This window comes from Struthio camelus, chromosome 1 (assembly GCF_040807025.1).
Source record: "Struthio camelus isolate bStrCam1 chromosome 1, bStrCam1.hap1, whole genome shotgun sequence".
In the NCBI taxonomy this organism is placed as follows: domain Eukaryota; kingdom Metazoa; phylum Chordata; class Aves; order Struthioniformes; family Struthionidae; genus Struthio; species Struthio camelus.
The window spans coordinates 186,386,442-186,401,955 of record NC_090942.1 but is presented as its reverse complement, the minus strand read 5'-3'; the positions used below and the strand labels follow the sequence as shown (position 1 = coordinate 186,401,955).

Below are 15,514 nucleotides of genomic sequence, written 5' to 3'. Positions count from 1 at the left end.
GAGCATGATCATTTCCTTAGTCAGTACCTAAGTAATTTCAAGGCCTATATAAAAGAAAGTTAGTTTCTATGTATAATTGCATTAGTATTATGTCTCACAAGGAATGATCCTTCAAACACTTATTCTGTTAATATTTTAATTTAGGTCAATAGAACCACTGAATTAAACGGATCACTTACAGGAGTAGGGTTGCTGATATGCGCAAACATGTGCAGAATTCAGCGCAGAATCTGTTAATCTTTATTAGCTGAACTGCTCCCTGTTGCTTCTCTCCTTTGCTTTAAAAACATTACAAAGCCGTAAAAGCTGTTCATTTCACTTAGCCTCAAACTGCATTCTCTAGTACTCTATTGAGATAGTCCTGATGTCTGAATATTTGATTTTTTTTTTTGCTTTTTGGCATAGACTTGTGTAATTTGATATGCAGATTTGAAGATCATAAAAACAATCCTGCTTTGATGATCATGAGCAAGATTATCCAACCACAGCTGTAAAGTACCAAGTGTGTTCTTTTCTGATCTCTTCGTCATTTCAGTGGATCAAATGACAATAAGAATATAGTGGAATTTAGAGTGCTTGGGAAATAGTGAATTTAATAGCTTTTTTAAATGGCAATCACACGCCTTAGAAACTATTTAAATTTCTAGACTGTATTTCAGATAATATAACTGTGTATATATAAATGCGTATATGCAGGTACATGGAAGTGGAAGCAGTACAGTTCCAAAAGAGCTCTATAGCCGGACAAAAGGCCAGATAGTGGTTAGATAACAATGTCTGTCCATGTTTTTATATATTATATGTGATCTATACATAGTTGTTTAATAGTGTTTTGGAAGATACTGTCAGTCTGCACCTTTTAATATGGCAATCTAAAAAGCCTCAAGTTTAGAGACAAGTTCTGTTGTCATATTTTCCTGAGGCAAGAGTACAGGTAAGGAAGGACCTCATTTTCTGCTTTATGGTGCAAGTTAATACATCATGCTTAAAACTGTACATCCTACTATCAGCCTGCAGAATTGAGAGTAATGTTGAAGAAGAGGTATGTGAAATGTGAGAATAATCAGCACTCAATCACTTTTATTAACAGCATTAGGAATTAAAAAGAAAATGGTAATCTGCATCCCTTGGCTTCAAGGTAAGGAACATATCAGTCAGCTGTGTAGCTCCAGGGTGAAAAAGACAGGTAAACAAAGTGTTTTATGGTATTTCTTTCAAAGCATATTCTTCACTTTGTCTAAGTCTTTAAATGCGTTATGTCTGTGTAAGCCATCTGTAGCTTCCTTTCAGACCTAGCTGAATAGAATATGGTAAGAGGCAGAAGTAACTGGATGTGTTTATTTTATTATTTATTCATTGGCCATCAGTATATATATCTTCCTCAACAATACACATCTTACTACCACAATAATATGACTGCAACGAAATAATGGTTTCATACAAGTGTAAAATAATTCATTTTAAGGACTCTCATGTGCTCATTTGTTTCAAATAGGCTTCCAGAATTTTGAAGAGCATTTAATATATATGTATACCACAGACACAGAGACTCTTTTCTTCATCTTCCTTTATTTTGATTCTGGCAAAGGTACCTTAGAAATGAGTAGCTAGATTTCCAGATTTGACCAATTTGTTAGTCTACTTTACTTGAATTAAAGTAGAGCAAGAGAAAACTGCTTCTATAAACAAATGTAAGCTTCAGGAATTTTGACTAGAACGGGCAAAGATCTTTAGATAAAGATGAACTGCTTGCAGTCGTACTGGTCTTGCTGGTACCAATAAATGAAGAAATAGTGTGCATACTGAATAGCTAGAGGAGGAGAAGAGATTATTTAAAGGAAAGTTTTTGTTGTGATTCAAATTTTGAGCCATAGGTTTTCTATAGTATTTTATAATAAAGACAATTACATAGTAATTTGGGTTAGAATTCATGCCCAGTTCCCCATCTCAAAACCCAATTTGTTACTACCTGTGGCTATTTCTATTAAAAAAAGGAAACATAATTACTATGAGTCTCAGCAGTCTAAGAGTAAATTTTTGCAATTACAATACCTCCCTTGGGCAGATGTGTGAAAATGGCAGATTAATTCCTGTCAGTATCTGTCTGTTCCTTGTACATTCTTAAGGTTGTTAGTAGTTTGGATTATCATTATATTAGTACTGTTTGTTATGCTGTGGCTAAGGTTAAAGCAACAGTTCTGCTACAAATCTTTAGAAATAGAATTCTATACCATTACCTTGGAAACCCTCTATGCTGAAACTTGGTACACAACGTCCTAGGAGTAAGATACTAATTCTATTTTCATGGAGGGTGATTGATTTTGCTCTTGATCTTTGTGTATTTTAGAAGGGCATTTTATATTTTATTGTTTTATGGCTGAGAAGATTTAAACAAAAACAGCCAACAAACCTAATTTTACCCATTTTAAAAATATGATGAATTTAATAGCTGTATGTGAACTACAGGCCATGCTTGGCCCTTATTATTTTGTATTTCTTGTTTTATTTGCAAAAGCATAATGGACTGTTTAGGAAAGAAGATCAGTTAGTCAAGATGAGGTCCTGAAGCTACACAAACAAATAACTTGCTGTGGAAATAATCTACTTCATCTCCTAATGAACTTTTCTACCTGAACAAAGTTTTGAAAGCATATGTATGGCAGAATTGCATACACTGGCTCTGATTCTGGTGATCATTTTATGTGGATAACCACTTCACTCCATGTTGAGTACCAGTGAAGTTGGTGTGGCTTCATGTGGGCTCACAATCCACCTGCAGGGAGCAGCATTAGTCTGTGTTACACCATTATAAGGTTTGAATATTCAGGAAGAGCAGTATGAATGATCTTAGGTTACTTTTTTCCCTTTGCATGAGTTTTTGCCTGAAATTTTTTATGCTGTACCTATAGTGTACCTGTAGTGCCCCCCCCCACACACTTATAAAGTTCTGTTCCCCCCCACCACACTTTCTCTGACTATTGATTTGCAGCTTTTGTGATGCCAGACTTATTTAGAGCCAGCTACTTTAACTTTTTTCTTTTGAAGTTCATAATTAAACAAACAAACAAACAAAACGTTGAGCATTACTCAGTTGTTATTGCGTTTATTTTCTTTTGATAAAAGTGCTCACATGCTGGCTGAGAATCCTGCTAATTAAGTGTGGAGGCAAACTGATAACTTAATTGATGCACTCTAACTAGCCGCTCATTCAGATAAGAGCATTAATGTTCAGTTTCTCCACCCCTGGTGGAGACACTGGTAGCAGTGCCCTAGATGTTGACGCAGTACTGGTTGGGAACAGAGAGAGGACTTCTCCTCATCCTAGACTCTATACAGAGAACCTTCTTGTATGGATCTTCTTTATTTTAATAGTAGAATCTGATTTCAAATTGAAATGGCAAGCTGTAGTGAGAAGGGTAGTCCAGAACAGTTTTTTGTTTGGGTGGTTGTTTTTTTTTTTTTTTTCCCCTCTGTCTGGCTCTTAAGAATTTCCAGGTCAAAGCCGTCACCTAAAACACCTATGAGCTTGTTGAGTCTGTAGAGATCCCTGTGGGTATTGTGTTCTATATGAGATAATCCTATTGAGAAAGATAACTCTTTTCTTTGTTTATTCCATCTTCTAAATCAACTTAATATACATAGTCCTGTATGAAGTCTTTGCAGCAGGACACTGAAGTGGTAGAGATGGGATGGAGATAGCTGTACAAAGGCCTATATCAGAAAGAACTCATTTTTCTGTCCAAGCTTACTTGACCATTGCTACTGTATTAATGGTATATTAGATCAAACTTTACATTTTATGAAGTACCTCATTGGAGACACATGACTGCTACGTTTTAAAATATATTTAGGGACAAAACCTCTTGCTAAATTTGTGCAAGCCTGAATTTTTTATCTTATGTCATAAGTAATAAATCAACTCATCACTATTTTGCAGTTGAAAATCTCCTTACACAGGAAGGTAAGGCTACAAAGTTTGATCTACTGTTCTACTGTAAATTCAGCCATTATTTAGGCAGAATATTTAGTGGTGCATCTTTCTCTAATGCTGAGAGGAAAGAGCTATGTCAAAGTACTTGTGTGAAAGTAAGGCTCTGTATCCTGTCACAAAAGGTTTATAGGATACCTTGTTGATGATGTTGGGTTTTCTAACAAAATGTTGAAGTAAAGAGTTGCATGACCTAAATAAGCAATTACACAGATGGAAATTAGTAGATTCTGGCATCTGTGATTTTTTTTTTTTTTCCCTAATTGCTAAGGAATTGAAAGGAATCATTACTTCTCCAGGAAAGAATATTAGGAAGAGGAAGGGTGTATGGTTACAGCTCTAAAGCAAAAGAGGTGATCCAGATTTACCTCTATTCTCCAGACTGTCACCTAGGAAGAAAGCTTCAGTGTCCCTCCTTAAGCGTGTTTTCTATGCAGGCAATGTGGCTTCAGAATCAAGTCCTGCTTTATCTTTATTGCTAATGATTTCTTCACTCCATAGGAAATAATCACAAAACTGGACTCTTGTGTTAATACAGTATTTGTTCCCTAGCTGATCACTTTTCCCCGTCACTGCAATTACAAATCTGTTTAAATGCTGTCTATGCTGGGATAGAGGAATATTATGCTTAAGAGATTCTTCTCGTTTTCTTTCACTATTATAATCTTTTTCTTGCTCCTTTGCAGCTTTCTACAGCATGCAACGTATGTATCTGTGGGAATGTAGCACCCAATGTAAAGACTCACTTATCCTGTAATTGAAGTAAGCAGACAGATCCAAGGACTATTGAAACCAATTTGAAAACATCCATTGATTACAGTGGACCTTAGGTCATGGCTTTTGGGAGTTTTATTGTTGCCTTTAGTGAGAGTATGGGTTGGACAGAATAAGGTAAATACAGTGGATAGGTGTTAACACAAACTTAACAACTTTAAAATATTCAGTGTCTCTATTTTCCCCTTATTAAATATTATGAATGTGAAACAGTTTGTCAACATTAAAAGGACACCAATTCATCTTCTTACCCACCATATAGTATTATAAGTTTTATATACTTACGTTTTCTGAGCCAAAAAAAAAAAAAGTGATGTGTTACTCAGAAAAATAGCAGTCATAAGAACAGGACAAGTTCTACAATGCTTACTGGCTTCACTGGCAATTTCTACTAAGTCAGAGCTTTCAGATATGTCTCAAAATTAAAAATAAAGTACCAGGAGCTTGCGCAAAATAAAGTACCAGGAGCTTGCCATTGTGATACAGAATGTGTGTGTATGAAGGAAAAGAAGAAAAGATAAGGTCATTTTCACATAGAAAAAGGTTATAAACAGAGAGAGATAAACATATTTTTGAAATTATAACAAGTACTTCAGTTGTCTCCCTAAATTTCAAGGCTCTAATTTTTTAAATCTCCATCTAATTTTTATACATAAACTTTTAGACTTAATATTTAGTATCTAAATTGGGATGAAAACTCCAGCAGCTATTACTATCAAAGACACTATCCCAGATGTATTATTATTATGAGTTTATGGAATGATATACTTAGAATAAGCTGGACAATGTGATAAGCAGGTGCAGATTTCATTCTAGTTAGCTAATTGTAGTTGAGTCTGTTAAGCAGTAAACATAATATCTGTTAGGAATACTAGGGTAGAATCAACATGGTGGGAGCCATGGATAAAAGGTGCATTACAGCATTTCAAATTCAATCATTAGCTTTCATTGCACCCATCTGCTACCAGAAAATACAATCGGCAACATGATTCATTGACCTTTAACTGTCATTTTGGACCGTGGTTTTTAAATCCATATTTTCAGGTTGGACTCAGAGAGTTAATTTGATAAGAGAATGCCCAGTACATTTTAATGTAATTACTTTTTTCTTTTTTCTCTTTTTGAGCAAAAGTTTTTTTTTTTTTTTTTTAAATATAATCAGGTTTAATGGTCTGTTGTATATTCTACTAATCCAGTCAAAGTAGTTATTTAATATCGAATGTGGTTAAAAGCAACTAATGTTCAACTTCATTAAGGCTTCTATTAAATAGAAGGCTTACTAAACTTCTACTATTTTTTTATGCACGAACTACTACCTCTTGTTAATTATTTCTAGGGATCTCTGTTACACTAAAATTATACTTCCAAGCTTCAATTACATCAAGATTATACAGGACGATACAAGGGCTAAATAAGCATTGAAATTGTGGAGTACTTTGTATTTTGTTCCTAAAATTTGTTTTACCTCTTTTCTTTTATTTTTGTGGCACAGATGTTATCTCATGCCGGTGGGATGGAGTGTATACATCCCCTAGCACTTCTCCTATGTGTGTGGCACACAAGTAGACAGTCTTATAAAATTACAGGGTTACATAGAACAAATAGAAAGCATAATGATGTGATAAATGAGGATGATTCAATGTTTGATGATAACATTGATTCAATGATTCAATGTAAACTATTATACTGTTCTGTTGTATGAAGTTGTATGTAATAGGAAAGAGTGATTAAATGTGTGTTTTTTCATACAACAGGAAACAATTCCTGACATATTTATATAGTATAGAGACAGATGTATGTAACTTAACCTTATAATCCCATTTCACAGCTTTCCCGAATACTGGGGAGCTCGATAAATAGGAAGCCGATTATGTTGGCAGTATAACTCCATTAATAGGATTCGGATTTGCCTTATTGACAAGCCAGTACTGTTAATATGATCCAGTATATTAAATTGACAGGAAAACTGGAGCGATAGAATGTATCTGCCGTCTAATTGACAGGAAAACTCTTTCAAAAGGTTCTTAATGTGGTTTTTATTGACAATGTAGCTTCAGTAAGTACATATCATTGGTGAGCAGTGTAAATATGTTGGATGCAACTGTAATGGTAGGTTCAAGTGAAGGAGTTATTGGCCTATTTTTCCGTACTTCCATCTTTACTTTGATATAAGTTGAATCAAGCTCTCTTGTAAAATCTTCACAAATCCCTCTTAAAGCACTGGTCTAACTGCAGTGCTCACAGGCATTTGACAAGTTGTGAATTATTTTAAGTGTGTTCATCTTTTTTAAATGAATAGAGGCAATACAGAGCAGTGTGGTAATGTGTCACGAATTTCATTATGTTTATTTATTGACACTGTGATAGCAGAAGCAGAGCTATTGTACCTTCAGCTAGAGCTCTTTATATTGTGTGATATTTGGCACCCCTTTCTACGTTCTGATCTTGCATCTTTTCAAAAAAGTAGTTAATCTCAAGAAGCCATATTACAATTACATAAATATTTTCTTACATTCCACATTCCCCTCCCAGATAGTGTTCATTTTCATTAGTTACTTACATTTCATGTTTCTCCAGTGAAAATCAAACCAAGGCTCAGGAAGCTGCCAAGTAAAAAAGCTCTATTGTGAAAAAAAAACAGCAAATAGAGTTTGGTTTGGGAAATCTTGATTCTCTTTGGAGCAGAAGAGGGATTTGGTTTCAGCTTCCACACTTTTTCCTAGTCTCATGTTTTTTTAGAGAAAGAAGTCCACACATACACATCCTGCATCTGCTCTGGTAGAGGAGCTGGTTTTGTTAGGCTGACTTCCCCTCAGACATGGAGGCAAACTGCTCCTGAAAGGCTTCAATCTTTTACTTCTTATAAAAGAATTTGGTCAGGATCTGATCCCTCCCCATCTTTTGATTGTCTTTCAAGCCTCCTTTTTCACCAGGCCAGCACAAAAAGCATGGCTCTCTGCAGTGACCTTTCTAGTTTCTTCAGCCTTCAGGCTCAGTGCGACCACTGATGAAGTGAGAGGAAGCCTGACTGTGCCCTATGCCTTCTTACCCTTCTACTATGTTAAATCCTTATGGAGTAGGATTCTGTTTTCTTTTGAACTTTGTGCACTGCAGAGTAAACTCTTGGAAAAAATTGGAAAATAATTGTTTTTAGTAAGTCAATTATATAAATACAATTGAAATATATTTCTGTAATACTTTGAAATTAATACTTAGGTAATCAGGCAGTAATGAATTTTAGTAACTCGGTACCTGGTACTTGCTAACAGAAGATAGTACAGGGACTAGGTGTCTATTTGGGAAGGATCTTCATTGCTGCGACTACAGGAAAGAATCTTAGATTTTGTTTCCTGAGTTTCAGTTTTCAAAAGTCACTCAGTGAATTTGACTGAACAGCTCAGGACCTTTTTCCCCTGTAGTTCTATTTTCCTCATGCAAGAGAAAGAAAACACAAGCCACGAGCATCCTGCAATAGAGTACAGCAGGGTGGTGTTTGTCTTGTGTATCTTACTGCTTTTGTTGACCTATGTTCTTAATGGGCTTTTGAAAAATGTTACATATCATGTAAGAGATTTGTGCAAACAAGCTATGGGTCTTGTAACACCAAAATACATATTTTGCAGAAAGTGTGAAACTTCCTAAATATGTATATGCCATATAAAATATATCTCAAAGATAGTTTCATAAGAAAAAGAGTGGACAGCACATATTAGGATTGTTGTTCTAGATTTGTTAAAAACAGCCTGTTTAGTTTTACCCTCTAGACAGGCAGAAGGCTTTATTAGTAATTTATGTCCAGCCGGTTTTTGGGTATTAGTCTAATACCTTTTCTTAATGGAAAAAGTCTGGTGAAATCAAAAATGACTTCTTCAGGCTAAGTAAATGCATTCACTAGCAGTCTTATACTGAGAAGTCTTTTGTGAAAAATTGTACTGTGTTGAACACAAACTGTTCCTAATAAAATCAAGACAATTGTCTGCTCTTTCAAAACTAGATTTGGTAGAATGCAATTCTTTTGTCTTGAAAAATGATTGCTATTATATATGTTCTTTGTTTCATGGGGGAAGGGTGAACGCTTGGAATTAGGCCTTTCAAGAAAAGACACAGAAGATGCTTGAGTTAGATACTAAGTGGCAGTCTGATAAAGGGGAGAGGTGTTTCATTTCATTTTCTCCATTTAATGTTTAATTAAAAAGAAGTTAGTCAGCATAGACATTTTGCTTTATTATAGTTTCAGGTACGAACAGCTACATAAAATAGAGTTGCATTGAATCATTTCTGAAAATGTGATACTTGTTCTTGTAATTCTGAGAAAAAATTATGAATATTCTAGTAGCCTAATATTCATAAATCTGATTAATGTTTAAGTTCTTTTTTTCTACATTTTAGAATACATCTTTTCCTAATATGATGATTATTTCTGGGCATAATTTGTCAAGAATTCTTAAATACTTCATTTCCCCCTCTCCCTCTCTCTCTCTTTTTGTAGTCATGTTGATTTTCAGAATTACTTTCTGCAGAAGCAAGAGTTGTTGAATTGAAACATTTTTATTATTATTTTTCTGTAACTTGATTCAAACTGTGTGAAGTGAACAAAAGATGGCTATCAGTCTTCAGAATTGCAGTGTAACTAGGACTTCAATTAAAAAAAGAAAAGGAGCTAGGAACCTGTAAATTTTAACAGATAGCTTTCCTGATATAGGAAATCTTGAAAGGAGAAGCCTTGTGAAGTTCTCCACCTTTGTCTCACTAAGGAATAGTGGATTCCCTGGAATCAGACGGTCTAATACAGGGTTGCGCTTTTAATCCTGATGTTCCCTTTGAAACATACAAACAAACAAATGAAACGGTATCTCCAGAGCTGCTGTGGAACTCATCTCTGTCTCTAAAACTATCAAAACCTTTCAACTAAAGTAGTCATGCCTTGTGTACATGAATTTATAGAAAAGGAAAAGAAGGGAGAGAGATTAATGCAGACCGTTGCTTAAAAAACAAAACAAAACAAACTTACTCCCCATACTTCATTGTGTAATACTTTGCCTAGACTTGTTCAAACTGTTTCCAGTGATGCCACTTCCGTTTATTCTATTATGAGATTATTTAAGGGTGGTGGATATTACCAGGGAGTTGTTTCTGTTGCTGTAGTTTTCATCATAATTTTTCATTTGCCTTTCTCCAAATTAAACTTTTGGCAATCACAACCATTCTAGAATTAATTGCTAGAACCTTATCAGTTGACTTTCAAACTTTTGTGCTCTTTGATTTTGAATTTATAAAACTCAATATTCCAGATTCCAGATATATACACAATACTCAACAATAACTTTGTAAATAGAGGTTTAGCAAAGGCCATGATGTCTTCTTGATGTTCAGACACTAGCCTGTGTAATAGAATAAATGGTTTTATAGACAGTTGACAATAGCACTTAAAGGATCTATTCCACCTGTTCATGCAAACATTCATGCAAACATTGACCAATACATGATTCTTCAAGTCATATTGTTAGCCTGTAGCAATTATATTGTTACATCTGAAGACCTCATACGAGTAAAGGCATATTTTGTACAGGTTTAATTTGCCTGTATTTTTCCTTTCCTGCTCCTCACTATCTAGACAAAAAATGTAACGTTGTTAAGCTGTAATATATTTTCTGAAAAGCAGCAACCTTCCTTTTTAAATTTTGGTGGCTTTTGAACTGTTTATAGGAGTTCTAATCTCTTTCAAATTGGCATTTTTATTAGCCCCCTCCTTCTAAGTAAGCTGTATTCCATATATGTGCTAAAACCCTCATTAACTTTTCTGCAATGTAGCAGTATGGTAGTGTTCTTAACATTTCAGATTTATTCTGCAGTCACGTATTAAGAAAGGTGTATGGAAAGTTTTTTTTAGGGGGCCATCACTGGAACTGTGAAAAAGTATGTTTGTTTAATGATTTAACGATACATTCTCATTGAAAATGAATTGGTTCCACTAATCTGTGACAATGAACCAAAAAAACAGGATCTCATCTGTAGAAGAGGTGTGATTTGTTAGGTTAACATCACGGACCTTTCACTTTTCCAGCATCTAACCAGAGCAGTGGACAATTCTTATTCAACTTTTACTTTTATCTTAGAGACCCATTTGTTTCAGCATATTTTCTTACTACTAAAGAACTTGTGTCTTAATCATGCTTGATCCAATTCCCATTCCAGCCCTCAAGCTTGAATCACAGAGACAAGAAAATATGTCTGTTACTAATGAATCCCAATGACTTCTAGAGCTGGACTGTTTCTGGGGGGTTTCTTTGGGGGACTGTTGTTTTATTTTGTTCTTCAGGATGATAATAGTGCTGACAATTTGAGTAACTTCTGGTTATTTCTCAAGTGATGATAATTCTGTGTAATTCAGTTATGCTAGGGTACATCTCAGTTAACTTTAGCCACTAAATTGAACATCTTACTGGTCATCTAGATTCCACCCATAGTTACAGGGCAGAGAAAACCATCACCAGAGAGCAACACACACCTAAAGACAGATGCCTGAAGTATAACGAACCATCTGTAGACAGCTATGTCTCCAGTGCTTATCAGGGGCACATAGCTGCTTAGCTTTGAGTAGGTGACTAGCGTAGATGGCTACATGTAGGCAAACTGAAACCCACCTTAAAACTGAATAGGTGAATCTATCACATGTAAGAGCTTTCTTAATTTAGCATAGAGTATAGACATTCATACTGTAGACATACATAGAGACATGGTTCTGATTTCCTGGAAAGGGAGTGGGTACTCAGAGAAGAACAAAGAGCTTATTGGTTGTTGATAAGTGTTTAAAGTAGCACTCATTTCATAAAATTACAATTATATAGGGTAAAGAGATATGATTAATGCATGAGCCAAAATGTGTAATATCTCTTCCATACATGTTAAAGTGTAAAAATTTAAAGTATATGACCTCTCACTTCAACTGAGACTTAAAAAAAAAAAAAAAAAAAAAAAAAAAAAGAAGTTATTTAAGGGATTTAGATATTCATAGATCTCTGTAATCCATTGAGAATTGGATGCTTGCCTTTCTAGGACTCCTCTTAACTGCCTAGCATTAAAATTAAATATTTGTTTATTATCCCAATTTTTATATAGATATTATTATATATAAAGCAATTGTCTCTCTGCTGCCTAGATCTCAGAGTGCCTGGTTACTGCTGATCAAAAACATGATATTTTCATAGCTCATAGGAGAAGGCTTAATGCTTTTAGAACAGAAGGAAAAGAACATTGAGCTCTGCAGCTGTACATAGTTATCAAGTATTTACATTTGTTCTTTTGTAGCAATGAACTCACTGTAAGATGGCACCCAACTGTTTGTTTTGCTGCAAAATACAATATGAAGAAAATTGGTCAAATTATTATTGAGTTAAAGACCATTAATAATTACTATGAATACAGAATTTCTCAGAAGCAGCTCCCATTGTTAGGACTGCAACTAGGACTCTGTCAGAATTTCTATTCTAGAATGTAAATCTTGGGTGTGCCATATGTTTTTATTGCTATGGCAAAGTGGAAATGAAAAGTGCAGCCAGTGTTCACTACCGTCCAGCTAACAGAGAAGTCATTAGCAAACCATGTAATAGAAGCACGTTTTAAGGAGGGGCTGTAACCGTTTTGAGGGCAAAAGTCAGACTTAGGTTTCCTAATCAGATGGTAGAAAATTGATGAAATGACAGGCATTTTACCTCGCAATGACACAGAAAATGGAAATATTGATTCTAGAGGTAGCTAGTTTTAGGAGGAGGCAGATTTCTTACTTACATAAGTAAAAGCATGAGGTTAGCTTTCCCGGGCAGCTGTAGTGAGATAATAGAACCTAGAAAACAGAAATGAGTTCTGTAATCATATAGGTTTATATGGGCTGGAAAGTGTGGTGTTTTGTGAGTGTTGTACTGATTGTATGTTTATATGATGTGTATTTACTGCGTACAGCAGTGATACTAGTTTCCAATTTGAGACAGGGAAAGGACATAGGGTGCTTCTGAAATATGTGATATGATGCAGAATGTTTAAGTGACTGCATATATTATTAAAAATGCTGAAAAATTTATTTTTGCATACCATACCTGAAATTACAAATACTTCTGGAAAGCCGACTAGGAAAATACTGAGTGAGTGGCAAAATATTGAGTTTGAAGACCCTTATCTCCAGAATTCTCCTTCTATAATCCAGAGTGTTTGCTTTTCTTAGGCACTATTTAAGAATTTGGTATGTCTCCACTTTTTAATTCTACTCAAATCCAAGTCTCTAGCTAGATATAAATACTCAGATTTCAAAATTATGTGCAATTTTAATATGATAAAATGTCATTTAGAATCCTAAGCATAGGTGGTTTATGCTTTATGTAGGAAACGGAAGAGTAAAAATCCAGTTGTGTCATATACTTCATCATAGGAAGAAATCTCACAGATGAAAGATCAATTGTTTTCTTTTGTAATGAGCTATACAATGACATGAACTCCACAGTTTAAAATAGAAACTGCTTCAAAATGTAAACACAAAATGTTTTATAATCCTAGTTTTGCACCACAAGATTTAACCAGAAATAAGAGGAAAGCACAGTGTGCATACACTTCATAAATGCCGAATAGAAGATAATTATTTATCTTCTGATCCTTCTCTAGATCACACAAGTTATCCATGGTATATAAACAAATCTATTTTGTATATATGTTAAGAATGGCAGGTAGCTACCTATTTTCCATTGCCATCAGTACTGAGTATTAATTTTCAGGTGTAGCTTCTTATATCTTTTCCAAGCTCCTCTATTCTAACCATGCAATTGGTAGTAAATATTTCCAATTACTATCTGCCTATTAAAAAACAAATCAAAGCTAAAAAATGAAGTCGGGAGTGGTAGGGAAAGCAAATATCTAAGAGAGCAGTCATTTATGTAAACATTTGTGCAACATTTAAACCTTACCTTGGGCCTTCTGCTCCATTAATTGAGTGCTGCCTGTGTTACTGATACTTACATGCTAGGTGCTGTTGCAAAACTCAGAGCTGCTGCGAAGCGTAATGGCGTGATATGAAGTGATGCAGAAAACAGTAGAAGCTCTGTCACTAGGTCAGCTGCAAGAAGTGACGTGTATGAATGTACAGTATATGGAGTTTTGTGAAGGATTCAGTCTCTCTTCCTCCCAAAGAACTTTAGCTGATGATACAAGGGGAATTCAGTTCCCTTTGGCAGAACTCCATGTTGGTCTGGGTGCTGTAAATACTTCTGCTTCTGCAGTTACTTAGCTCATGCTGCTAAAAATATACTCATGATAGACTTAATAGAAGTATCTTCTTTAAAAACTACTTGTCTACAACAGTCATCTAATGTTCTTGTTTGCATGCGGTTCGCATTGTTCAGATAGATACAGCTATTAATACTGATGAAAATTAAAGAGAGAAAAAAGCAAATATTTTAACACTTGCGCTTTTCCAGTTGCATTTAAAAAAAGAGCTAATAAGCCACAAACATTCTTAATTTTCTTGTTGTTATTTTTGCAATTCAAAAATAGTATAGTAATATGTGAAATTATATTACAGCAGTAAGGGCCTCAGAACCCCAGCAGATGATGTAATTATGATTAAAAATTACTATTATTGAATAATTCACTTTTTTAATATGCAAAAGTAATTTTTTCTCTCATTTTCAATAACCATCAGTCTTAATATCTAACTAATGAAAAAACATAAACAGTGTCATCTGTCAGGTTACTAACAGAGGATGCCACTTACTGGAGCCTCATTGTTTACTTTAGCAGGTAATTTGTGGACCGGAATCATTTAATTGTTCTGAGCACATAATTACATGCCAGCATTTTCCAATTTAATTAAAATGTACAAATCTGAAGATTAAGGGAATTTTTGAATTATTAATCATTTCTCCTCTAGGAAATCTTGTTGCTCTGCAGGAGATTTGTCCAGTGTACAACTATACGTATTTTTTTCCTTCTCTTTCACAGACAGACAATTTTCCCGCAGAGCCCAATTACATGGGCAGCAGGCAGCAGTTTGTTCAAAGGTAAGGCCTATTAAATAACTTTCTCGGCTTCCCCATTTGCATTCTTGTCAAAATTGCTTTGCCAGAGAGTACAATTCAACTTAGAACAAGTAAATACAACTCTATCTTTTTTTTTTTTTCTTTTTTTTTTTTAAATATGTATTTCAGTAGCTCCACGTTCAAGGATCCAGAAAGAGCCAGCTTGAGGGACAGCGGGCATGGGGACAGTGATCAGGCTGACAGTGACCAAGACACTAACAAAGGCTCCTGCTGTGACATGTCTGTTAGGGAGGCACTCAAGATGAAAACTACTTCAACTAAAAGCCAGCCACTTGAACAAGGTGAGTGAAGCCTCCAATGCTTACAAGGTGTACAGTTTAAGCAATCATTATAAACCTATTAGTATTACAGTGGCAGTTTATCAGGGTGGAATAGCCCTCTGATAATACTATCAGAGAAAACAGTGAATCTTGCAGCTAGCCCAGAGCAAAGAATGTTCGGTGTCTTTCAGAATGAACGTGAAATGATACTGCAAGTATCCCTTTTTTATCCAAAGTAGATAAAAGAAAATAAAAGGAAAAAATAGTACTTTTCTAAAATGATTAGCATATACTTTATTTTCGCTGGCGTTGCCTGTAATATGTTATGTACAGTCTTTCTGCCAAAGCTTGATCTGAAAATTCAAACTAGACAGGACTGCAGCGGATAAAAGAATGCCAATCATTTCCAT

The 15,514-nt window shown here is 34.9% G+C and overlaps 1 protein-coding gene across 4 annotated transcripts in view; it reads left to right on the top strand.

The window, feature by feature from the left end:
* PCDH17 (protocadherin 17) overlaps positions 1 to 15,514 on the top strand; it is a 92,984-nt gene that overhangs the window by 15,104 nt on the left and 62,366 nt on the right. For 3 of the 4 annotated variants that reach the window (XM_068929691.1, XM_068929693.1, XM_068929690.1), the window contains 2 exons: positions 14,747 to 14,805; positions 14,953 to 15,125. In XM_068929691.1, coding sequence (XP_068785792.1) covers positions 14,747 to 14,805; positions 14,953 to 15,125 — 232 coding nt within the window. The remainder of the gene's footprint in view (positions 1 to 14,746; positions 14,806 to 14,952; positions 15,126 to 15,514) is intronic. The other variant, XM_068929692.1, reaches the window with a different exon arrangement.